This window comes from Artibeus jamaicensis, unplaced genomic scaffold (genome assembly GCF_021234435.1).
Source record: "Artibeus jamaicensis isolate MK-2021 breed Jamaican fruit bat unplaced genomic scaffold, CSHL_Jam_final scaffold_1964, whole genome shotgun sequence".
Classification (NCBI taxonomy): Eukaryota; Metazoa; Chordata; class Mammalia; order Chiroptera; family Phyllostomidae; genus Artibeus; species Artibeus jamaicensis.
The window spans coordinates 21,994,247-22,018,350 of NW_026522030.1; the positions used below are offsets into that span (position 1 = coordinate 21,994,247).

Consider the following 24,104-nt stretch of genomic DNA (forward strand, 5'->3'; position numbering starts at 1 on the left):
AGGTCTTAAATGCTCTCTCCCTTTGGAGACACATAAAGTACATCACCCACCCAGCACATTGAGGTGTTCACCAGACATGAAGTTCCATGAGCTTTGGGGTCCAGAGTTGTTTTGATTTTATTTTTTTTAAAGATTTTACTTATTCTTATTTTTTAATTATTACCTAATTATTTTTATTTTATTTTATTGATTTATCATTAGAAGGGAAGGGGAGGAGAGAAGGAGAGAAATATCAATGTATGGTTGCTTGTGGTGCATCCCCTGCTGGGAACTGGCCTGCAACCTAGATATGTGCCCTGACTGGGAATCGAACCTCGATCTTTTGGTTCGCAGGCCCGTGCTCAATCCACTGAGCTACACCAGGCAGGGCGGGTACAGAGTTTTTATTCACACTTCATTTCATAGTCATCACTGAATTGTTAGCTACATGACTGAACTCAATCTCCAGCCCTCCTCCTCAGAGGCTGGGCTGGCTCACAGACCCAACCATCCAATGACATAGTTGGTCTTTCTGGTGACCAGCCCCCATCCTAAGTCACCTCATCTCTTAGTATAAACTCAGGTGAGACTCAAGGGGCTCATAAATAGCATAGACACTCATATTACTTGGGAAATTCCAAAGATTTAGATTCTCCCTCTCAGAAACCAGGGACGAGAGCCAGTCAAATTCTTTATTATATAACAGAAAGGAAGAAATTTCTGGGCAGAAAGAATGAAAGCTTCAGGGGGCCATAAAGAGGCTAGAGCTGCAGTCTCACACAGGCTCACACATACCCTCACCCTCACTTTCACCTTCTACTCGCTCTCCCCCATCCGGCCTCACAGTCTCACACAGGCTCCACACAAGCAGACACAATCCTGCAACACTGCTGCTTCCAAAGATTCTGCACCTTTGTCCAGCACTATCCGTCCTCCACGGCCTCCTGCACAGCACCACTCCTCCTCTCAGTGTACTGATTTCTTAGTCTCCTGTGGGAAGGACGGGGGATAAAATGGTAAGATGAGGGGCACAGCAGGGACCTGGAGTCCGTGAAGGGTACTGTGAGTTCAAGTCAACACCCAGGTCCAAGTGTGTCCATGAATCACAGCTGTGATTCACAGCTGAGAGTATACGTATTCCAAGTGGGTGTGCCCTTGTGATTGTGTGTCTCTGTGTATGGTGGATATATATCTGGGCATCCTGTGTATTCCTATACAATTTATACATGGGCTTGTATGGTGCGAGCATGTCTGTGTCCTATGTGTGTACCTGTGTGATATAGACGTGCCTGTACGCCAGGTGTTCCTATATGTATCAGTGCCTGGATGGGTGCAGGGGTCTCTGGCTGTCCTTCTCACTAGAGGCTCTGTCTCCTCTGGCCTGATTTCTGGAAGAAGAGAGGGCAGTGCACATGGGTGGGGGAGAGAGGAACACTAAAGCTATGGCACTGGACACAGGTATCCTGAATTTAGTCAGGGCTGTGAGCTTCCCACCTTACAGTCCCTCAAGCCCAACACTACCACCCACCCACCCTCAGCTCTGAGCGATGCCAACAACCCTGAGACTCTGTCTCATAATGAACCAACACCCAATTCCTAGAACATTTTTAGTGCCTTTTGTTCCTATCTTCTCTTCAAGGATGGCTATAGGGTATTGTTGTCCTGTGAGTCAGGGGTGGAGACTTGTCTTCTCTTCTCCTAATCACCTCTTTTATCACTGCAGCCTGTGCTCACTAGCTTGCTTCCCTTCTCCTTACTGAGCCCCTCCCCACAAGGAAGCCCCCGAAATAGGTTCCTAGATGTGGTCCTCAGTTTCTATGCTACACACCCAGGCCTTCCAAGAAACTGAGTTCCAGAGCTGCTCTGTTCTCTCTGACCTCTGACTCTTAGTTCACCAAGCTGAGGGCTCACCAGCTCTGCATACCTTGGGTGGACTGCATCATCCAGAGACTGCAGGAGAACACTGCCAAAGCAAGCCCTCCCTCTCCAACCCTGCTTCCTGCCTCTGAGTCCCTGTCCAAGATCCCAGACCATGACCTTGAGTATCCTTCCTCCCCCAGAACAAGTGCCACAGAAGTTAGCCCATGACAACTCCAGAAGGAGCCTTCTCCCTAAGCGAAGGGACATGAATCACAGCTGGGGAACCAAGGGACCAGAAGGGAGAACCAGACTATCACCTCCTCTGCACCAGAACCGACCCAGCCTGGGCAGGGTCTGGAGTATCAATGTGAGTGTGAGCAAGGGTGAGTGCAGTTTCTCCTCCACACCCAGACTGCAATGCTTCCAGTAAAGCCCAGCTGGCACCCACAGACCTGCCATTTGTCCGTTTGTGGCCCAAGCAGAGCAAGACAGGTATGAGAGGAAGAAAGAGTGGGATGGAGGGAGAGAGTAGATGTATCCATTCTGCACACTTCAGCCTGAGGGAACTTTCACTTCACTTTCTGGTCACTCTTTCTCCTACAGTCCAGCTACAAAGCTCCCTTCCTCCCTGTGAAGACCAAATGGAACAATTATTTCCAACCTCCCACACTGGACTAATTGTTGTTTCTGAGCTTTATCACAGCACCACAGTCTGGAAAACTGCCTTTAACCAGTCTTCCAGATTTATCCTAATGACCTAATTGTCTCTTTCAACCCCTCCATCTCCAACTCAGATGATAAGCCCTCTGAGGGTAGCATCTGTGCCTGTTTTCTTAAGTGCTGTATCCCCACACCCAGTATAGTGCCTTAGTGTAGCAGACACTCAATAAATATTTGTTGTTTGAAGACTGTAAGAACAAAAATCACAGAAAGGGAGGTCTCAGCTCAGAGAGGGAGGGCTATCACCCTCTGGCCTAAGGGACTTGGCCAAGGCCACTCAGCCAAGTATTTTCACAGTGTGGCCTGTCTAGACTGGGCCCTGTTCCTTCGCAGTTCAGGGTCGTACAAGTAGAATGGGACAGAAAAGAAGGGCAATCGCCAGGGCAGAAGCTAAGGAGATTGCGAGGAGAAAGAATTGGATAGTGTCCCAAAGCTCTTTTCTTGCTGCATATCACTGAGGTCTCCGTCTCCCAGGGTAGAACTCCAAAATCTGACTCCATCCTTACAAAAGAGAGTCCAGTGCCTCACATTTTAGTAATAAATCCCAACTTTACCCTTTAGTGATAGCCTATGCCTGTACCTCCTAGTGACACTTTGACCCCGCCTCCTCTACAGAAATGTCCTAGCCCCGCCCCTTCCGGGTAATAGGCAAGCCCCACCCCAAGTCCGCGACGGAGTCCCTGTGACGTAACGGTAAGGGTCTGTTTCCGGGGTGGAGCCAGGGAAGGCGGAGTTTAGGCTGCGCCGACCCCTCAGCCCCCCTCCAGGTGACACCAGCCCCCGAAAATCCTCAGCCGGGGCCCCAAATATCCCAGCCCCATGACCGCACGGGCTTTCGCCCTGACCCCCTAAATGCTTCAGGCCCCTGCGGTGACCGACCCCCGAATTTCTTAACGCCTAATGACTCCAAAACCCTCAATCCCACTGCACCCCGATGTGGCAATTTAGTCTTCCCGGGGACACCTGCGTCAGGTTACGTGAGAACAAATCAGACTGATCCTGAGAATGACACAGAAGGGGAACGGAGGTTGGGAAGTCTTTGATCCCATCATTCCGCTTCCCAGGAGACGTTCGGAGCCCGGGACATGTCGGGATTGAGGAGATACGAGGTGGCGCTGGAGGCGGAGGAGGAGTGAGTGGAGGCGGGGTTGTGCGGAGGAGGAATTTAGCCGCTCCGGGGTGGGGGCGGGGCGCGAGTTGTCCGGTAGCGGGAGGAGTGGGAGGGGTGGTGCCCTAAAGGGGCGTGGGCTGTAAAGGGGACTGCCTCCAAGGGGCGGGGCGGGGCCTTGGAGAGACGTCCGAGGAGTCTACCGGGTCAGCCTCGCCCCGCCCGGCCCGGCTCTACCTTCTCTCTGCAGGATCTACTGGGGCTGCTTCTACTTTTTCCCTTGGCTACGCATGTGGCGGAGGGAGCGGAGGTGAGGGGACTGCGATACCGCTGACCCTCCTGGGGCATGGACGAGGCTCACAGTCTCGGAGGACAGATGGGGGGTGGAATCCGGGAGACCCCGCCCAGCCTCATGCCACTGTCGGGTCGCCCCACAGCTCGGCACACCCCCGGGAGCAGAAGCTGGAGCCCCTGCGGGGCCTGATGAGCTGTTTGTCAAGCGGCCTGGGCCCTGTTCCCCAACGCTCAGGTCGCGGCCTCCCCCGCCGCACACCCGCCACCACTGCCCAGCCAGCCGGTACATTAAAGATTTAAACTGAAGTCACCGTGCTTCCCCTCCTGACTCTGCCGCCGCTGCTGCCGTTTGAGCTGGGAGCCCCTCTCCATGCTGGCTGTATCCTTAACTGACAGGGTTTCTCTTCTCAATAAGGTGCCTTTCCATTATCAGGTTCCTGTTAAATTTAAGGGACCCTCATCCGTGTCAGGCCCTCGTTACTATCATTGACTGCCCTTCACCCCCTACACCCGTCCCTCCGCCCGCACCCCGAACATCACTTATCACTGTGAGAAGCCTATATGGAGGGAACTAAATAGTCCTGGGTTAGTCTTACCACCAACCTGATTCTCACATTGTTGTTTTCACCCCAATTCTCTGCTACCCACCTTCCTCCTAGCCAAGACTTCGCCAGAAGAATCTTTTTTCCTGGGAGTGGATCTAAAATATCTTAAGCCCAGAATTGTGGAAGTAGGCTGTGGGAGGAGGGGAAGAGTCCTTGAAGCTGCATCTCTCAGCCTGCCACAAGGGCGTGACTTGGGACTGTTGAGGTCTTTCCCTATAGTTAATACCCCAACTTCCAGCTCCTCCACTCTGATCCCAAGTTTGTTTGTTTGTTTAGATTTTATTTATTTATTTTTAGAGAAGGGAAGGGAGAGAGAGAAACATCAATGTGTGGTTGCACCTCGTGCACCTCCCACTGGGGACCCAGCCCACAACCCAAGCAAGGGCCCTGACTGGGAATCAAACCAGCAACCCTTTGATTCACAGGCTGGCACTCAATCCACTGAGCTACACCAGCCAGAGCTGATCCCAAGTTTAAAGACAGTATCAACCCACCCAGCAGTTCTTGCTACCTCCCTAGAAGAACTCAAGACCACTGTTCCCTATCATCCCTTTCTGTCTTGTCACCCAGTAAGCCATCTGCTAAACCCAGGGCCAGGGAGCCTTTCAGTTAGGGACTTACTCCAGAACCCAAAAGAGCACCAAAGGATTAAGTTAAAGAGACAGGGCCAGTTTGTGGGTTGGGACCAAATCTAACTAACCACAGCAGGTTTTGGCTGAGGAGTCTTAGCCTATCTGTGGAGAAGCCAAAGGGGAGAGATGGGTGCACACCCGGAAGAATTCATTTCTTGCCTTCTCGGGTCATTGGACTGACTGGTCCAGGAGAGACCACAAAGTATGTGGCAGGCAGACAGCTGATGGAGAGCTGTGACAAGACGATGGCACCTCAATTTCTGCACCCAAGCTCTGGAGCACAAGTCCGGACTGGAGGGTGGGAGAGGTCCTAAGGGCTCTGGTACTAGAAGTTCAAGATGTCTCTGGGTTGTGGCCACGTTCAAAAATGGATCCAGGGTCTTGAGCCATTTATCACAATGTCTACATCAAGAACCCTATCAAAAGTAGATTACCCTGTCCAGCCCTAGGCCTATACCTCACCAGGAAATTGTCAGAATTCCTGAGTATCCCCAAGTGAAACTCCAGGGAAGGGCCCTCAAGCCTCACCCTGGACAGGAGGGGGAAGCTCCAGTGGTTCAGCCTGAGAGGTGGAGAGGTGGACTAGTTTTTACTCTTGGTACTGATGCTCCCTCCTGATTGTTACAGCATTCCTGCAGCAGAACAAGATGCCCGGCAAAGGTGGGAGTCCCTATCTCAAGAAAAGTCCTGACCCATAGAAGGTAGCACAGTGGAAAATGCTGCAGAAGGCACCCCTGCAACAACCAAATAAGAATTTATAATTACTGGGTTATGGCTCAGTTTACATTTCAAACACACAGCAGGACTTGGGGGATGAAGTCCCCAGACCAGGAGTGGGAAATTCTTCAAGGTGTCAGGGGCAGTAAATTAAGCAGTTTGCCCCTGCCCTAGGCAGCAGTTCCCAGCTTTCTAAAAATAACAGGAGGAGCTTTGCGTTGGGACATGGCCAGTGAGAGGAAGAGGGGAGCGAAGGTTGGGTATGGGAATAGGAGAGAAGGGACAGGAAGTAGGTGGGAGGTTGGGGCCTTAGCAAGCAGATGCAATGCAGAGAGTGTAGGGGCTGTTAATGGGTATTACTGAACCTGAGTGGAGAAAGGGAGTGTTCCTCCAGGCCCACAGTGGAGAGGGCTGGAATTTGAATAGAACAAAAGAGACATAATTGAGCTCTTGAGTCTGATGTCTAAATAAGCCATGGCCTGAGCTTGAAAACTCCAGGCCCCTTTTAGCAAGAAGCTGGCATTTCAGGGACAGGACAAGGCAAAAACCAAAAGATAAAATTTGTTGGTTCTTTTATCTGTTTGATAGCAGAAACCTGGCACCAAAGAACTTTTATCTTCCTTCATCTGCCCTCCCTACCCACCCCACCCTTCCTCCCTGTCTCGGCTTTCCAGGGAGAGCAGCCCCCACCTCAGCATCTCTAAGCTACCCCCAATACCACCAAAAAGGGCCTTCCCCCAACTTCTCTGAATGTGACTGGCCCCAGGCAAGACGGCCTCAGCCAGAAGTGCCTGCTTTAGGGACCCATTTCCATCAATTTTTCCTGATAAGACAAGCTGGCTACTGCAGAAAGTGGGGAGGGGAAAATAAAAGCAAGTTGGTGCTGGCTTGCCCTCTGCTCCACCCCAGCCACAACACCCCCACCAGAATCCGTGTGTGCTAGCGTGACTGGAATGTTGTGGAAACGACTATGCGGGAGTGAGGCTCGAGCTTAACCAGGCTGTATGATTCCGTCTACGGTTCTCTGACCACGTGAAGATGATCAAGTGATTGAGGTATGACTGCGGATGTGTAGCTCTGGGTACGAGTATGAATGTCTGTCCCTGGATACCACTGAGGATCCTTGGCTGCCCTTATTCAGTCACTGTACCTTCAGGCCCCACATCATGCACTACCCCTCCCCCCAGCTTCTCTGCCCAGGGCTTAGGAGTCCATGGGAAATGGCAATCCCAAAAAAGAGGAAGGGGTCTATGGCACAGGTATCTGTGACAGCTAGGGCCCGTCACAGAATAAGCAATACATCTTCACCTGCCTCTGACTCACCTGGTGCCCCAGGTAAAAGGCACTCAGATAAAAGGTAGGGAGGAGAAAGAAGGAACTTTCCAGGCTGAGCAGCATGAAAGGGCCCTCACCCATCATCAGCCTCCTGCTGCTACTGTTGCCTCTGACCCCAGACCCTGAAGCAGGTGAGTGCTTGGGAGTCTACAAGGTCAGGGACCTGGGTTAATGGGATGGAGGGAAAGGGGGCCCAGGAAGGCCAGCTGCCAGCTGTCTGATGGAGGGGTTTTGGGTCTAGAACCCTTTGAACATGTGGCCCCATTATTCACTAGCAGTGCTACTGCCATCCAGCACTACCTGCTGCACTCAGCTCTCCTGACAGCTACTTTCAAACACACTACTGAGGAAGGTCACCCAGCTGGAACTGCAGGAGGCTGACTGAGACTGTCACCTCTGGGCTTACGTGTAAGCTCTGACCCTGCCCCTGATACAGACCTATAACTCTGGCTTCAGCCCTAATCCCTGATGTAGATCCCACCTCCAGCCCCAACTGATAATTCTGATGCCAACTCAGTTGTCCTCTAGCTTCTAACCCTAATTCTTGGACCCTAACCTAATATCCAAACACTACTGTGACTCTGGACCTTTCCTTTCCCAGGCTTCACTTGTCTCGATGCAGCATCTGCATCCACCCCAAGAACAGCAGCCTGGCTCACTGGTTTGAGCGCCAAGGGAGGAAGCTCCAGGGCAGTCTGCCCAACCTGAATTCTGGGCTGGTAGGGAAAGTGGGCCGGGACCCCCAATAGCCAAAATAATAAAGCAGCATTGAACAATGGTCTCTGGTTGTGATCTCCAAATTCTATGCATTCTCCTGTGAGCCCCGAGTCTAAAGCTGGGAGACACATCAATAAACAGAAGAACTTCCTCATTCTCTTTATTCACACCTTTACAACCCCCACCAGGGGCAAGGCTAAGAGCCAAGGACCTACACACACTCCCCAGGTACCTACTACATACATACATACAGAGAACACGTTCCCTCCCTCACATACACACATCCACACGCAATCTTCTGGTAAACTGGTAAGTTTAGAACACAGTCTAATAGAAATGGGCTCCAAAAACACTTCAGCCGAGACACCTCCCCTCATGAGGCTCCACTGTCCTGTCTGGGTTTTATCTGTCCATCCATCCACACCAGCAAGGCAGAGTTACAGGTGAAATTAGCTGAAGCCTTGCTGGGTCCTCTACAGGTTTGGGGCTCCTAGAAAAAGCAGAAAGCAAATCAAGCAGAAGGAGATAGTAGGTCTGGATCTTGGCCTAGAGACCCTGAGTATGAGGGAGGAGACCCAGCTCTGCCACCCAATACCCTTAGGATGACTGGGGTCTCTGGCTCCTAACTCAGGCACCAAAGATGAGAGCACACATCTCCAAGGTCAAACCTCCTGAAGTCCTACTCACCTGGAAGTTTGTTCACTGGAATCATCGGGGCCAAGAAACCAGGCTTTTGGGGTCCATCCTTCCCATCTGGTCTCAATCTCAGCCTGGAGCAAAAAGGCAGCTGTTTTCCTGACAATGAGGGGCATCCCAGTACCCTCCAAAAGCTTTTATTAGTAAAGGGTCAGGAGAGGAATCGGTGAGAATCATGAAGTTACGCAGAAGAAGGGAAAGTAGTTCCAGAAGCAGACATGTTCAGTGGGAAGTCATGATGGGTGAGAAAGGATGTGATCTATGGTTCAGTGTCCATGTGGGACCAGAGGCTGCGACTCCAATGATAGTAACTTACCAGAGCCCCAGTGCCAGGGCCCCCGCTGCCAGTCCCAGGAGAGAGAAGATTCCCAAAGATGCTATGACAGCCACCTGCTCCAAGGGGTCCCTGTGGACTGAGGGGGGGGGTCACATGCCACTGTGAGAGTGAGCCTGACCAACTCAGTGCACCCTTCTCTCTGAGACTTCCCCATCCTCTACCACCTTTGCCCATCTACCCCAGCTCACCAAGTGGCTGTGGGTCTGGCAAGAGGGAGGGCCTTGGGGGAGCAGGGCTGTCTGCTGGAGGCTCCTCCACCAACTGCGTATGTGGCTCACTCTCAGCTGTTATCTCCTTTGGTAGAGGCCCTGCAGAGAGGCAAGACAGGAGGAGAATTGTCCACATGGGGTGGAGCAAAGACCAAGACCTGGCTGAGACACGAGGCACCTAGGAAGTGGGGCCTGAAAGGGCAGGGACAGTTTCTGGGGATATAGCAGGGGTGCAGGCTGAAGGGCAGGGCTTAAGCTAAGACAGGGCTGCAGGCATCCAAGGCTAAAGCCTGGGACAGCGATTGCCACGCCTGTGTGGGTGTGGCATGTGCCACGCAGCCCTGTTCGTGCTGACCTGTCCAACTGATCAGTGCTGAGGGATGGTGCCTCTGCTCTTTCCCTTGGCTTTGTCTCTCACCAGTGCTCGGAGTCCCCCAGGCCTCGGGACTCCAGGCGCTCCAGGTGCCAGCATCCAGAAAGTCCCGAGCACTGACCCTCACAGCATGGGGCAGCCCAGCCACAGCATCCGTGATCACCTCCTCCAACCCAGCTGGCTCCACCTGGCAGGGAAGATGGTTCATCACTATCACTGAGTTATCCAAGTTGCAAATGCCAAACTTACCTGTCCCCCAGTCCCAGTGTGCAAACAGCACCCCTTCCTCCCTATCCTGTCCCTGCCAGCCTGACAGAGTCACCTGGGCCTCAGGTAGGGTGCCTAGTATCAGGTCTGCACCTAGTGTTTGGAAGACAAAAGTACAGAGTGGTTACACGAGAGGCTGTGATGTCAGACTGCCCGGGTTCAGATCTTACTGGGTAACCTTGGGCTTCTCTGTGCTCAGTTTCTTCACTGATAAAACAGAGGTGAAAACACCTAAATGGGATAATGCACGTACAGTGTGTAGCTCAGTGCCTGGTATGCAGACAGCACTCAGCAAATACTGATTATATTATCTGAGGCGACCACTCCCCAGACATGACGCAGCCCATCTCTGAATCTCCAGAGGTGGGAATTCATTAATATCTTTATCTGGGTATGAGTGTTCTGTGTCTGGGTATATGCGGATGTGCCTCTGGGTGAAAGACACTTCTTTTCCAATTTTAGTATGTGTGTTGCCGAAGCAAGCATGACGCTTCTTTTCCTAGAAAAGTCGTTTGTAACAAACCACTGCTGCCTTCCCACAGATAGGCTTACATCAGAGTTACACAGCCCCACAGGGCAGAGGCTTAGTCTGCTGTCCCTGCTGCAATCCCAGCACCCATGGAGAAGCCTCTCTATGTGGAAGTGACAAGGCTTCATTTCAGTGCCAGTGCCAGAAATCCATGCAGAACACCCAGGAACAGAAAAACCAGAGACAGGACCCACGGCCCCAAATTGGGCCACACTCCAGGCCTCACCGTGGACCAGGCAGGATGCTGCACTGGACGGTACTGCAGCCGGAACTTGAGCAGGAAGTGGGGCTGACGGGGCCAGGAGGCAGGGTACATCCAGCTGGCACGCAGGCGGCGGGGGTAGCCAGGTACTGACTCTACCCGTAGCCCCTGGGGCGGGTCAGGACGCACTGAGGGTGGCAGAGACACAAAATCAGCGCTCAAGACCTGTCTATCATCCTTATAAAATAAGCTGAGATCTGGAGACAGGTTTTTCAAAGGTTTATTGAGTAGAATAACGAGTGATTCTGCTTTCTGTCCAAGGAAGAAGATAAGTTAGCCCAAACTGGAGCCATAGTTTTAGAGCCCATGCACAGATCAAGAGGAAGGAGAGGCCAATAAGGGCTTTCTTCCATTGGACAGGGAGGACTTCAGATATGGCTGCCTTCAGCACAGGGCCTCTAAGCAAAGACGCAGCTCTGGGGCTGGAAGACAGGAAGGACTTATGGGAAGAAGATAACCCTGCCTCCTGGGTTCTGATCTGTTTGGCTTCTTAGTCTCCACAGGGGCCATCTGTGTGCCGAAATGGGGGTCTATGTTGGGAGGAATCTGTTTGGGAACTCTGGGTAATTCTGTGTTGGGACGGCTGTACTCTGGAGTCTGTGTGGGATCTCTGTGATGGGGATTTGGGGGAACTCTAGGGGTAGGTACTCACAGATGCTCTGCAAGCTCACATCCAGCAGGCGTGTGCTGGCCCCCAGGGGGTTCACCTCGGTCACATTGATCCGGTACTGGCTCCAGAACTCTGCCCCACGGACCACGCAGCAAGAAGCCCCTGGGGGGTCCTGCAGGCACGGCCAAGGCCCTGTGGATGGACTCATCCTAGGAGAGAGGATGTGGTCTTAGGCTTTGGAAATACTCATTGCAGCATCCAGCTGGAGCCCCCAGGCTCTCCTTCGTGTCCTACCTCTGGCCATCAGCTCCTGGCACTGTCTTCTTCCTGGTAGGGAGGGAGTCATCTGAGGTCATAAAGGAAAAAAAGGGCCCTCCCTCTCTTTAAGGACTTCCTCCCAGCCTCCTACCCCACACTGTGCCAGCACACCCAAATGTATAGACCTACACACCCCATCATACACACACCTGTAGGAAGTGAGGTAGCGGGTGGGTAAACCGCTGATCTGGCTGGGACTCCAGGTGCAGGAGAAGTTTTCATAGTCAGCTGCTCGGCAGGAGACAACAGGGCGGGCTGGGGGGTCTAGAGGCAGAGGGTACAGCTGGAGACTGAGAAGCCCCCAGTCTTCCCATTTCAGAGGGCTTATTCAGGACCTTAATTCCCTCAAGAGCCCCATGTCTCAGCATTGCCAACCAATACTCCCTCCCCAACTCACAGCCCAGCTGCAGGGTCACCATGCCAATTGCACCATCCAGGGTCCGGCAGATGTAGGTGCCCTCATCAGTGCTGTCTGCCTGGGCTAGGACCAGTTCATGCCCCAGCCCAGAGTCAGGTCCTTGGAGCAGCCTGGTCTCCCCATCCCGAAACCAAGACACGGGGGCCCTGAGTGAGACAAAGTGATGATAGACAGAGGGGAGGTTTAAAGTGTAAGTCAGACCATGCCACAGCTCTCCACTGGCTTCTCACTGCTCTTGCAATTAAATCCAAACTCCTTTTGCCGATTTACAAAGCCCCTAGTGATTTCACCCTTGCCTTCCATGACTTCTTCAGCTCCTCCCTCGCCCCCCTCTCCTACTGCATTCCTGTCCTGTCCAGTTAGTCTTCTTTCTGTTTAAGAGTGTTGAGGTCATTTTCACTGAGGGCATTTGCACTGACCTTTGTCAGGAATGCTTCCACCTCAGCTCGTGCTTGCCTGCCTCCTCCCTGACCTTCACAGATCAGAGAGGTCCTCCCTGATTACCAATAAAAAGGGACCACTCAGTTATCCTCTCCAGGGTGCTCTCTTTTGATTTTCTGCCCTGCAGGTATTACTGCCTGGCAAGATTCTTATTTGCTTATTGTCTGTCTGCCCCATCAGGATATAAGCTCCCTGAGGCCTGACATCTTGCCTGGCCTGTGCACTGCTGTATGTCAGGGCCTAAAACAGGCCAGGCACTTAGCAGTTGCTCAACACATGTTGGTTGAGATTTTCTGCTGAATAAAGATGGTTTGAAGGTTAGGACAGATAGAGAGGTGAGGATTACAGGCACAGGGGACAAGGACAGGAGGGGTATGAGGACCGGGCAGGGTCGAGAAAGGGTCATGAGTGTCATCCCAACAGGCAAGCGGGGCACTTACCCAGCAGTCACTCCAGGGCAACAGAGCGTCATGGGCCTTCCAGGCTGCCCATACTGGACCCCTGTAGAGGGCACTTCTGAGGGCAGGCTCTTCCTTTCCCTCTCCCCAAATCCCCACTTTGTAAGAGTGATGGGGTAAGAAGTAAACTTTTAAGCCCTGGGTAGGATCATTGGGTCAGAGCATCACATTATAATTTGGAGACAGAGATCAGAGGACAGGGTAGAGGAGATGTTGCCGGGTTGAATTCAGAGGCAGGGAGGGGGCTGGTGTCACAGTTAGATACGGTATGGGGGCCACAGCGAGGGTGGCAAGTCACAAGTTAGAGTTGGGGTCGTACATCAGGGTTCTCACCTGGGGGGCCCCAGGCCTGGGGGCAGGAGGAGGAGGCAGACACCAAGGCTGTAGCCACGGCCACCAGGACCCTGCTCAGCCCTGAGCAGCTGCTGCTCATCTGTGAGGAGAGACGCATTTTTAGCAATCCCCCATCCCCAAGATGGGAGGCTAAAGCCTGCCTCCTTCTCTTCTAAACTGGGGCTTTCTGAAAGGAAAAGAGGTAACAAGTAGGGTAAGAATATCAGAATTCACTGGGGGATCTTATCTAAGTTCCCCCTTTCCACTACACACCCCCATGCCGGGCACACACGTACACACACATACATGCAGAGTGCTGCCCGCGCATGTGCACACACTGTACACATGCACACATACACACAGAATGCTGTGCGCGCGCATCCACATAAACACACGCACCCTCACACTCTCCATCTCAGCCCTGGGCTTAGGGCCCAGAACAAAACCCGGAGGCAACAGACTGTGCCAGCACCACCCCCCTGCACCACCCTTGGCGCCCACCCCTGGCACCAAGTGCCAGCACCAGCTCAGTCATTCCTATTAACTCCTCCAATCCAGCTGTTGGGAATCCTCGTGCCCACCTGGCCCAGAGCTAATCACTGCCTCTGACGCCCTGAGGCAGCCCTCATCACCCTGGAGCTGTCATGGTGGGTCTAAGCCCACGCTGTACTCCTGCCATGGGGCCTAGCTCTGCTCTAGCTGCCAAGCCTCTTCTCGCCTGGGCCTGCCTGGCTCCTTGCTCTGGCTCCTTGGGCCACACATCTGGGCCGACACCGGAGTCTTGTTGGTCTCAAGCCTACGAGGCTGGATGGGACTAGGGTGCAGGCTGAGGCTTAGAGTTAAGCAGATCCAGATGCCCTGGCTGCTGCCAGAGGCTAGGGGCAGGCGGGGAGCCAGCAGATGGAGACAGGGTGGCGGGGAAGGGAGAGGAGAGTGAGAGGAACTGGGAGTCTGCAGGGACAGGGGCCTGGGTTGGGGTCCACAGGACCAGGAGATACTCATAGATCAAGGCTGAGCTGGGGGCAGCAGGAACTCAGGAAGGCAGAGTAAGTAACCAACCATGTGTGTATGGGGTTTGGAGTGGGCTAGGAGAGTGCTAGGAGAGTGGAGTTCTGGATGGTGGAAAGCAGAAGGAAGGAGTGGGGAAGTGACATGGGGAAAGGAGAAGGGGCAGATGGAGACAGGGCCCTGCTGGGTGAAGGCTTTAGAAGAGGAAGAGGAAGTACAGACCCCTACCCAGTAAAGGAGAACAGGGGCCTCCATGTATCTGTGCGTCTGTTGAGTGTCTAGCTCTCCCCTGGCCCCCCAGCCACGTTTACCCTGCTCAGCCCCACCCTACCTCGGTGATCCCAGTGGCTAAGTGTCCATGGCCTCCAAGACTTCCTCCCACAAGCTACAGCACCCGTCTCAGCTCCACAGTTCTGAGACCCCAGAATCATCCCCTCCTCCCCCTTCCCTGCCCCCGCCCCTCTGAGCCCTGGAGCTCAGCCACTCATAGCCAAGCCCCCTCTCCCCTCCTTCTTCCTCCCTCCTCCCCTCCAACCCTCCTCCTACCCAAGGCTCTGGGAAGGGAAGAGGCCTCCCCCCAGTCTGGAAAGGAAGCCACAGGCACAGCCAGGGCTAGCTAGAGGGAAAGGGCTGCTTATGTCCCTATCAGTGATAGACTGCCTACGTTTTCCACACAGCCAAACGCAGCCAGTCACGGGTGGACTCACTACGCACGGTCAACAGAAAGATATTCTCCTTGAACAAACATGGACACAATCAAGTGAAAAAGTCAGATATGTACTCGTGCTCCCACTGTTTTCACTCCCCAGCAAAGATTTCCTTAGGGCACAGCTGGCTCTGTTCTGAGGGGAAGGGAGGCCCCAGGTTGGGGGATATAAAGAAAAGCCAGAGTCCAGTTTCTCCTCCCCTGGATGTTCCAGCCATTTCTCACCTCCCCCTCCACTCTTTGGGCCCCAGCACCAGGAAATGCCTTCAGTCCCTTGGTGCCAGATACATAAGACCCACACTTACCCTCAGACACACACTCCCAGATACAGCCATTCGCAGTCACACCAACATCCTTAGATATCCTCACTTGGACTCAGACACTTACATTTTCACATACCCACACACTCAAGCAGTCACACACACACTTAGCACTCCACCTCTGGGACAGGGTCATAACACTTCCTAAAAGCGACTCCTTGTGGTGATTTAAGCCCTTCTTCCAGGGAGCTCCTACCGTGGTAGATCCCGCACCCCATCACTTACAGGGCGACAGGTAGCCAAAAAGACAATGGGGAAGAGGGGGTCAGGCACAGCAGTACAGAGGGAGACAGAGACACAGCGAACCTGAGAGGCGGCACTGAAAAGCAGATCTTCATGTATCTGGGGAGACAAAACTGTGAAGAGACAGAGAGCCACAGCTCTAGAAAGATGGTAGTAGGAAGAGAAAGAGAAATATAAGGAAACTGAGTCAGATGGCAAAACAGAAAATAAGAAGCAGCACACCAGTGACAGGGATTCTTGAGCCCAGAAAGGAGGGGAAGTCGAGGGTGCTGGGTCAGTCCCACTGGCTATTGCAATGGGACCCCCAGATATAAACACAGCTCCATTCCCACACCATCTCACAGTTAGGACACAGGACACACGCGGAGTGCAAGTCTCAGTCTTGCTGTACTACTAAAGTCACACACTGGCGTACACAAACCCAGCCGCCCACTCTCACACTGACGGAAACAATCTTAAACCCCACAGAGACCTTCCAAAAACATTCCCTGATGTGGTCATGGCCCTCACGCACCCAAACACACCAACACAATCTCTCACCAAAAACTGCACATGACAGATACACACACAACCCCTTGCACAGCTGCATGCACAGTGACACATTTAGCACATCAGCTAACAGATGCAACAAGTGACATAGTTGCAGAGCCTCACGCAGATATCACACACTCGGCCTCACAGCCACACTCACACTCACACTGACAGTCCATCAGTCACTGAGCCCTGCACAGTACACTACCCTGCCCGGCCCTCTCCTGGCAAGGCTTCCGTGTGCACACCCACAGGCCCAGGTCTCACCTTCCGCGGCCTCCGCCGCCAGCGCCCTCCGCCCTCGCCCTCTGCCCCGGCCTCTACTCCCTCCTGCCCTGGGGCCCCGAAGTGGGGGTGGCGCCGCCCAGGCACCAATGGAAGGAGAGGGGTGAAACAGGGGGAGGGGGTGGCCCATTGGAGCCTCCAACTGCCAATCACCTCCTCCCCCACCTCTGCCGGACACTTCCTGTCCAGTCCGGACCGAGGAGGCTGTTAGGGGACAGTGCCCGGGACTGGATTCCTGAGTACTTGACAGCCTGTCCTCCTGCAACAGCAGGACTGGAATCTCTCAGGCCCCTCCCCCAACTTATTTTCCAAAAAGAAAGCCTTAAGTTCAGTGGCTCAGGAGCCAATGGACAGGTGACTGGACAAGCAGATGCCCGGGTCCAAATAAGGAAGAATGGTGTAGGGCAGTGGTTCTTAAACTTGGCTGGACATTGTGGTTTTAAAACTGCCAAGCCACACTCCAAAACAATTAAATCAGAAGTTCTGGAGGCTAGACCTAGGCATCAATCAGTATTGTTTAAAACTCCCCAGATGATTCCAAAATGCAGCCGAATCACAGGTATAGGGTTGGGCACGTGTGTGCGCGTGCCCTAAGAAACAACCACGCATCCAGGGTCCTCACCCATTCTCCAGTCACTGGGGGTTTAAGGAAGACACGTGTGCCATGTCTGTCTGAGCTCCTTCCAGACCAGGGTAATACTCCAAGTCCCAGGTCCTTTTCCCCCAGGGTCTCAAGAAAGAAAGAACCCTAGACTGGAAGGCAGGCAGCCTAGGTTCTCCTGGGCCAGGTCACCACTATCTGGCCTTGTGTGATTTCCCTCTAAGAGACTCAATTCCCTTAAGAGAAGAATGGAAACAGCATTCTGGCCATCCTTGCAGTGTTCCCCAGCCCTGTCCTCACCTAATAAAATCTGGAGGACACTAGGTGGCGTCAAGTCTCCTGGGTTGTAAGGCCAGTTGTTCCCACGCAGTAACAGCCTTACCAAGGAAATAGGTCCAAAGGGGTGAGAGTAGACCAAGGGTCACTCCAAGAACCATCCCATCCTCCAGGCCCTGGGGGGCTCCTCACTCTGGCAGCCCCTTTCCTGTCAGAGCTGGTTTTTGCCTGGTGCGCTGACCGAGACACGGGGGCAACAGAGCGGTGTAGAGCCTGCACATACATGCTCGGTAGTTTGGAGGAGGCAAGGACACAAAGCCATGCACACGTTCCCTACCCACTCCTTCAGCCCCTGTGGGATGGAGCAGGGCCAAGCGGCAGCCACTCACAAAGCCAGGGTTCTGGCCAGCAGCCCGGAGTCTGGCCACTGACCACTGGGACCAGGATCCTGTTCACCCGCTCCCCACCAAACCTTCAGGCCCAGGCTTGGTGAGCTGACACTCTAGGGGTGGTGGTGAGGTGGCCTCTGGCCTTCTCCAAAGCCTCAGCCACAAACAAGAACACAGGATTTTTTTAAACATTTTCTTAAGCTGAAATGCCTTTGTTACTCTAGGAGTAAGGGAATCCATGGACAAGACATAACACTGGGTATTAATTCTTCTCAGAGATTTAGAGAAGAAGATTTTCATCCTTAAGTTTTTGCACATCTATGGGCAAAGAAAAGTTGTGGCTGGAGTTGTGCCTTTAGCCTTTAACCGACTCCCGAGAGTTCGAGTTCACACTCCTCTGGCATTAGAATATGTGATTAAAGTTTGAGAAGCACAGTTTTATTGATTCCACATCTGCCCAAACCCTATGCCCTGGTTCTCTCAGGTGGAAGGCCCTGGGGTCAGCCAGGTCAGGCGGTGGCTGCTGTCTCCCTGTCCTTCTGTCCCAGGCGGTAATGAACCTCGGGAAGTGCTCTTAGTCTCTCTGCAGCCTGAAAGGGAATAGGGAAGGTAAGAACTGCCCAGAATGGTGGTATAGAGTTCTGAGTGCCTAGGAGACACCAAGGGAGGGCTTATGGGACCAGGAGGCTGGTGATAAGAACAGCTGGAATAACTAGAGGATGAAGGAGTTGAGCAGCTCCTGAGTCCTTAGGAATGCCCAGGTTACGGGGGTTCTCAGGGTCATAATTGTTAGGATCCTTCAAGAAAATGGGAGAGAAAATGGGACCTAAAGTGCTCTGGGTCCTGACCTGCTCAGGGGTGAGGTCCCTCTGAGCCTGGGCAAGCATTTCGTAGCCAACCATGAATTTCCGAACAGTGGCAGAGCGCAGGAGTGGAGGGTAGTAATGAGCATGCAGCTGCCAGTGGTCCCAGTTGGCTCCGGCCTCTGATCCTGTGGGAGCCCCTGACAAGAAGAAGGCAGAGATGACTGGAGATGGCCCAGCCCCTGCTCGTGAACCAGGCTAGATACCTGAAAACTACATTTCCCAGCATTCTCTGCCAGAGAGCAGACCAGGCATTGGAAAGCATACCAGGACATATTTTTCACCAAGTCCCTGCTCCACCCTCAATCCCAGCAGCCCTGCTCTGGACACTTCCTCCAGCAAGAGTTCAAAGGCCTACCACAGGAGCCCAGAAATGATGTTAGGGCTAGATATGGTGCTCAAAAAGCCTCACCGTGCCAGCCCATGGAGTAGGGAAAGGATGTCTCAAACAGGTTGTCATACTTGGTCAAGAGCTTCTTCATGATGAGGGCTAGATCTAGAATCAAAGCCTCACTGTCAGCCTGGGGCCTACACATTGGCCCTACCGGAGTAACCCCCATCCAGAGCCTGACCCCAAAGTCCCAGCGGGGAGACTCACCATCACGCTCAGCAGGGGTCAGCTCAGGCAGCCGCAGTACATGCCGGCGGGGCAACAGCAGGGTTTGGAAGGGCCACACCGCCCAGAAGGGGACCAGCACTAACCAGTGTTCACTGGTTAGGACCAGACGTTCCTGAGCAGACCAAATGGAGATGAGGCCATCAAGGTGGGTGTTGGGGGTCAGCAAATAAGCAAGGGAAGCAGGAGGAAAAAATGTGATGGATTTTTTCATCAGAAGCCCAGAGTCTGATGGCTTCTCACCACCTTCATCATTATCACCCAATATAAGTCACCATCACTTTTCCTTAAATTACTGCTGTACCCTCCTAGCAAGTATCTCTGCTATTTACCTTCCACCCTTCTTCACACACCTCTCTCTTTTGGGGTGAGATTAGGGATTCCTTGAGTACAGGACCTAGCTTTCTCCCACCTTCCTGAGCAGCTCCTGGTGGCCATATTCCATTAACAGGGGCTCTCTATGCCGACTCTGATAGGCCCGCTGAGATTTCTCCTCACGCTGGGCAATATCTGGCAGGAAACTGCTGGCCCACACCTGTCACGGAGTAGGAGAAGAGAAAAAAAGGCAGGTCATTCACCTCCAAGCCTCACATCACTAGTGTATTCCCTCTGTCCCCTCACTTACTCCAGTTCCCCTCTCCACAGTGCTGGCTTAGACTCAGTCTAGAAATGCACCGGAGCCCCTGACACACCTACCTGGCAGTGGGGGTGGGGGTTGGAACAGCCCATCATGGCTCCTTTGTTTTCAAAGATCTATCAGGTAGTGGGGAGGGGTAGGGAGGTTTAGTAGCCAAAAAGACACCAAATCAACCCTTCCAAACTACACCCCATGGAAAGAGGAATGCCAATTCCCAGAACCAAAGCTGCACCACCCTCTCATTCAGGGGAGTGGGCAACCTCACAGACCTGCACCCAAGGATACTGCGCACCCAGGTCCTCTGTGACTGAAGCCCACACATCGATGACAGCACGGATCTCAGGGACTGACATGAATGGCAGCGTCACATCCGACCAGGGGTGGAAGCACAAGACCTTACTAAGTTGGGAGGGAGGGAGGGAGGGAGGGAGGGAGGGAGGGAGGGAGGGAGGGAGGGATGACAGAAATACAGGGCTTGGATGTGCTAGAGGCAGGGCCAAATCCCAGTGCTTGGCCTAGGCCCTGGGTTGAAGGTTACAAGAGAGGAAATCCATAGTTACCAAACACCTCGGGCAGCCTCTGCTTGGAAAAGAGGGTGATCACTGGGTCCTGAAATAAAGGGGTATCACTCTCTGCAACAGAAGTCCCCATAAGAGGTGCAAGCTCCCTTGCCCCCAACAGCAGCTAGAGCCAGGTTACCTGGATTGGGGGCATCAGGCTGCAGAGCTGGGAAGTCGTTGTCAAACAGGAAAGTGCCGTCATAGTGTGGATTCACCTACAGACAAGGATGGGCTAGAAGCATTCGCTGCCCCACACCACCAGGCATCTGGTGGCCTTCAATGGCTGCTCAGCCTACAAGAGGCTGAGGATGGCCCAGTCTGGGGTCAAAAACACTTGATGAGATAAGACCCAGAAGGAGGTCCCCTACTCTGTGTGTGAGGGGCAACTCTTAAGGGAGAGCTACTTCCCCTGGTCCGTCCTGCAGACGTAGGCTCTACAGGCTTACCTCTCCATTGGCCCGTGTGGCCCCAGGACACAGAGGGTTGTGGGGGTCATGGCGGGGCACTGTCTCCAGGAGTGAGGGCTCTACTTGCCCCTGCCAGGGCCGCTTCATGCGGTGAGCTGACACCAGCACCCACTCATCCTGTAGCGGGTTGTAGCGGATATGCTGATGCTCTGGGGACAAAGAGTCAAGATCGGTCAGCAAAGTTCTCTGTCCACCTCTCCAGTGGGTCTCATCCACCAGCAGGCCCAAGCTCAGAGGCACCCCCTTCGGCCCCGTCTGGCTCAGGAGCTAAGGGACCCGGCTTGGGTGTTCTCAGCGCCAATTAGCCTGCCACCCATCACGGGTGTGTCTCTCCGGGGCTCCGGCCTGACCGGGTGGGTGGTCACGCAGACCTGGGGATACGGACGACAATGTCCTAGGGCAGGAGGGCTGGGCTCTGCGTCCCAGCGAGTCCTGGCTGCCCTAAACGTTACCGCTCGCTCGGAAGGTCCTGGAAGTGGCCTCCGCCTCTGACGCCGCCGGGCGCTGCTCGGGACCCGTTCCACTGCCCGACATGAGGCTATCGTAAGGGATCTTCTGGAGCCTCTACCCGGCTACCTCTGCCCATCTATCCAACCCCGCCCGGCCCCCCATGATTGGCTAGCCTCCAACACGTGACTGTCTGAGGGGCCTACCAGACACCTGGGGGCGGGGCTCAGGACGACCTAGCTTTGTAGGGGGCGACTCTGGTAATTCTAGTACTAAAGCCAGTACCCTGGAAAAAAGTGTATATGAAGGCTGCCTACAGCAGATTCCTCGGGTCCAGAAAGGTTGCAAGACTTCTTTACTGCTTTCAAAAACCTTAAAGTCAAGGAGGGGCTAGAAAGGAGTATTTGAAGTCTTAAAAAGCAAGGACCTACATCCAAGATTACTCTAGCCAGAAAGCTATTATTTAGAATGGAAAGGCAGATAAAGTGCTTGCCAGATAAGTTCAAATTAAAGGAGTTCATCATCACCAAGCCCTTATTATATGAAATGTATTATATAAAGGGGTTTATCTAAGAAATATCAAAAACTATGAACAGTAAAATGACAACAAACTCACAACTATCAACAATTGAACCTAAAAAATAAAGCAAAGCAAACAGCTAGAACAGGAACAGAATCACAGAAATGGAGATCTCATGGAGGGTTATCAGTAGAGGGGGCGAGAATGACGGAGAAAGGTACAGGGAGTAAGAAGCATAATTGGTAGGCATAAAATAGACAGGGGGAGGTTAAGAATAGTACAGGAAACGGAGAAGCCAAAGAACTTATATGTACAACCCATGGACATGAACTAAGGCAGAGGGCATGCTGGAGTGTGAGGAGGTGCAGGGTGGAGGGGGAATAAAAGGGAGAAAAATTGGGACAACTCTAACAGTGTAATGAATAAAACATACTTTCAAAAAGATTACTGCTGTCATTTGCTTGGTCATTTATTCAGAAACTATTTACTGATTTTCTGCCCTGTGCCAGGCACCTAGGCTCCGTGCGATGCAAAGGGACACCCCTGTATGCACAAGTCAGTAATGGCCTCTGCTGTCCTGGAGCTCACATTTTGGGGGCAAAGTAAGACTATAACCCTGGACCACAGTCCCCTCACATACCTGCTCAGTGGCGATGGTGGAAGAGAGGCAAACTTGGGGGCAAGGGGTGATCTGCTTCAGCTGAACCCCGGCCTCAAGTATTACTTGGAGGAGTGGGTGGGTAATACACTGTAACTATCACCAATCAGCAGAAACAGGTTTGGGAAAATAAGGGCTAACTAACTGTGAATGAAAAGGAAGCCAGGTAATAAACCTGGCAAGTTCATGTTTGGGGGCAGGGGTAGATGGCACATGGCAGTGACTGAAAGTGACTACACAGGATGGTCTGATTATTAGTTCCTAACTAGACGGTTCATGGGGGGCAGTCATGTCCCAGACCTAAAAATAGCTAAAGGTCGATCTTCACCTTAAGTGAGCTCTGTCCATTGTCCTTATGCATCTAGGATAACAAACCTTCGAAATGTCGGGGTAATTTTGTTTTCTAAACCCCTTGAAAATACAACCACGGGCGCTGGAGCACAAGACCAACAAACCCTTTATTGCTATCTTGTTCCCAGAATGCCATCTCTATGTACTGCAAATGTTAATTATTAACTATTCTGTGCTCACCAATGTAAAAGAAGTATGTGTTTCTCCATTTTGCTTTTTATCCAGTCTTAGAGACTTCCCCACTTGGCTTTCTCCTGCCTCCTTAAGCTACCACCAGTGGAGTTAATGTAGCTCCCTTACATTTCCTCCTTGGATTCTAAATACACAAAAGGAACCGCAAAACTGCTATTCTCTGGAGCATGTCTCAATCCACTGAGATCTTGCTTCCAGGCATGTCCTCAAAATTTGGCTCAAATAAACTCTTATAAAACTTTTCTAAATAAAATAATAATAATAATAATAATAATAATAATAATAATAAAACCTTTTCTAAAGGTTTGGACAGTCTTTCGTTGACATAACCATATTTCTCTCTCTCTCTGTCTCTCACATGCACACACCAAAAGCACAAGGAGTGGGTGGAGTAAGGGCTGTAAGAACTCTGAGAACGTGGGAAAGACAGGACCCTCAGTAGCCCTAGGCACCATCTTGTGGAATCAAGGGTGTTTGCACACCCCCTTCCCTTCTCCAACATTTCCTTGGATCAAACCAATTGGCTAATATTAAAATAAAGTTCAAATTAATCCCTCCCTGGCACTTTTAAAGACATCTGAATATTGCGTCTGAACATCTTCCCCATTTACAGTGGGAAGCAGACGCCTCAAGTTCACCCAAAGGAAATAGAGGACAAGTGGCCAAGCTAGGATTTGAACTCAAATTTCCAGTCTCTTTCCATTGCTTTGAAATGCCTCTGAGAGTTCGATGACACTCAAGAAAAACGTTGAACTAGAAGCTGGGAAGTAGCAGGGAGGCCCCTTCCCCCAAGCCAGACCAGGCCAAGCCAGGTGTTCTGCAGCACAGATGCAAAAACCAGCCCTGACCAGGTAGCCCAGTTAGAGCATCATCCCAGTACATTAAAGCTGCAGGTTCTATCCCCAGTCAGGGCACAAGAATCAGCCAATGGATGCATAAATGAGTGGGACAACAAATCTCTCTCTCTCTCTCTCTCTCTCTCTCTCTCTCTCCTTCCCTCCCTGTCTCTAGTCAGTTGTGTTTTTTTTTAAACTGGGTCATTGGTCATTTACTTAATCTCTGCCCTAGAGCTCTGTGACTGGAATCTGAAGAGGCCACCAGGTAGGGGGCAGGGAGCAGGGAACTGAGAAATAGGGGCGGGGGTTACCAGTTCGCTGGTGGCTCATGGTGAGGGGAGAAGAGGACAGAGGTCTCTGTTCTGCTCTCTCAGCTGTCT

At 52.5% G+C, this 24,104-nt stretch overlaps 3 protein-coding genes across 8 annotated transcripts; 2 read left to right on the forward strand and 1 right to left on the reverse strand.

The window, feature by feature from the left end:
- Window positions 1-657: 657 nt before the first annotated feature.
- GALT (galactose-1-phosphate uridylyltransferase) lies at window positions 658-21,313 on the reverse strand. Of its 6 annotated transcripts, none has more exons than XM_053656392.1 (22): window positions 21,173-21,308; window positions 20,700-20,869; window positions 20,393-20,468; window positions 20,254-20,302; window positions 19,963-20,092; window positions 19,753-19,809; window positions 19,469-19,591; window positions 19,039-19,171; window positions 18,853-18,936; window positions 18,426-18,580; window positions 13,219-13,318; window positions 12,868-12,928; window positions 11,966-12,132; window positions 11,718-11,832; window positions 11,545-11,577; window positions 11,293-11,459; window positions 10,605-10,768; window positions 9,628-9,769; window positions 9,189-9,308; window positions 8,980-9,076; window positions 8,655-8,737; window positions 658-969 (listed from the first exon to the last, which is right to left on the reverse strand). In XM_053656392.1, exons 1-22 carry the CDS (start codon window positions 21,252-21,254, stop codon window positions 962-964), a joined length of 2,316 nt encoding a protein of 771 aa, XP_053512367.1. In that variant the 5' UTR covers window positions 21,255-21,308; the 3' UTR covers window positions 658-961. The 6 variants fall into 6 exon arrangements, with proteins under 6 accessions (XP_053512367.1, XP_037007502.2, XP_053512368.1 ...); XM_037151607.2 differs by lacking the exon at window positions 658-969 and adding an exon at window positions 8,112-8,457 and having other exon boundaries at window positions 21,173-21,307; XM_053656393.1 differs by lacking the exons at window positions 658-969; window positions 18,426-18,580; window positions 18,853-18,936; ... (6 more) ...; window positions 20,700-20,869; window positions 21,173-21,308 and adding exons at window positions 8,112-8,457; window positions 15,559-15,608; window positions 16,294-16,371.
- On the forward strand, window positions 3,265-4,276 carry LOC119053831 (uncharacterized). The gene is made up of 4 exons (XM_037151613.2): window positions 3,265-3,326; window positions 3,624-3,691; window positions 3,918-3,977; window positions 4,105-4,276. The coding sequence occupies exons 2-4, from the start codon at window positions 3,645-3,647 to the stop codon at window positions 4,259-4,261; spliced, it is 264 nt and encodes an 87-aa protein (XP_037007508.1). The 5' UTR covers window positions 3,265-3,326; window positions 3,624-3,644; the 3' UTR covers window positions 4,262-4,276.
- Window positions 7,312-7,999, forward strand: CCL27 (C-C motif chemokine ligand 27). Its single transcript, XM_037151612.2, is given in 3 exon segments — window positions 7,312-7,381; window positions 7,526-7,658; window positions 7,852-7,999. Coding segments are annotated over 3 exon segments (351 nt in total).
- Window positions 21,314-24,104: the final 2,791 nt, after the last annotated feature.

Excerpts from the sequence above, each read along its gene's own strand:
- LOC119053831 (XM_037151613.2), top strand. The coding sequence starts at position 3,645 with ATGTCGGGATTGAGGAGATACGAGGTGGCGCTGGAGGCGGAGGAGGA. Across the intron at positions 3,692-3,917 it reads GCGCTGGAGGCGGAGGAGGA|GATCTACTGGGGCTGCTTCT; the intron begins GTGAGTGGAGGC and ends TTCTCTCTGCAG. Across the intron at positions 3,978-4,104 it reads ATGTGGCGGAGGGAGCGGAG|CTCGGCACACCCCCGGGAGC; the intron begins GTGAGGGGACTG and ends GTCGCCCCACAG.
- GALT (XM_037151607.2), bottom strand. The coding sequence starts at position 21,254 with ATGTCGGGCAGTGGAACGGGTCCCGAGCAGCGCCCGGCGGCGTCAGAG. Across the intron at positions 18,581-18,852 it reads CTACTCCATGGGCTGGCACG|GGGCTCCCACAGGATCAGAG; the intron begins GTGAGGCTTTTT and ends TCTTCTTGTCAG. Across the intron at positions 9,309-9,627 it reads CTGGGGGACTCCGAGCACTG|GGCCTCTACCAAAGGAGATA; the intron begins GTGAGAGACAAA and ends GCCTCTCTGCAG.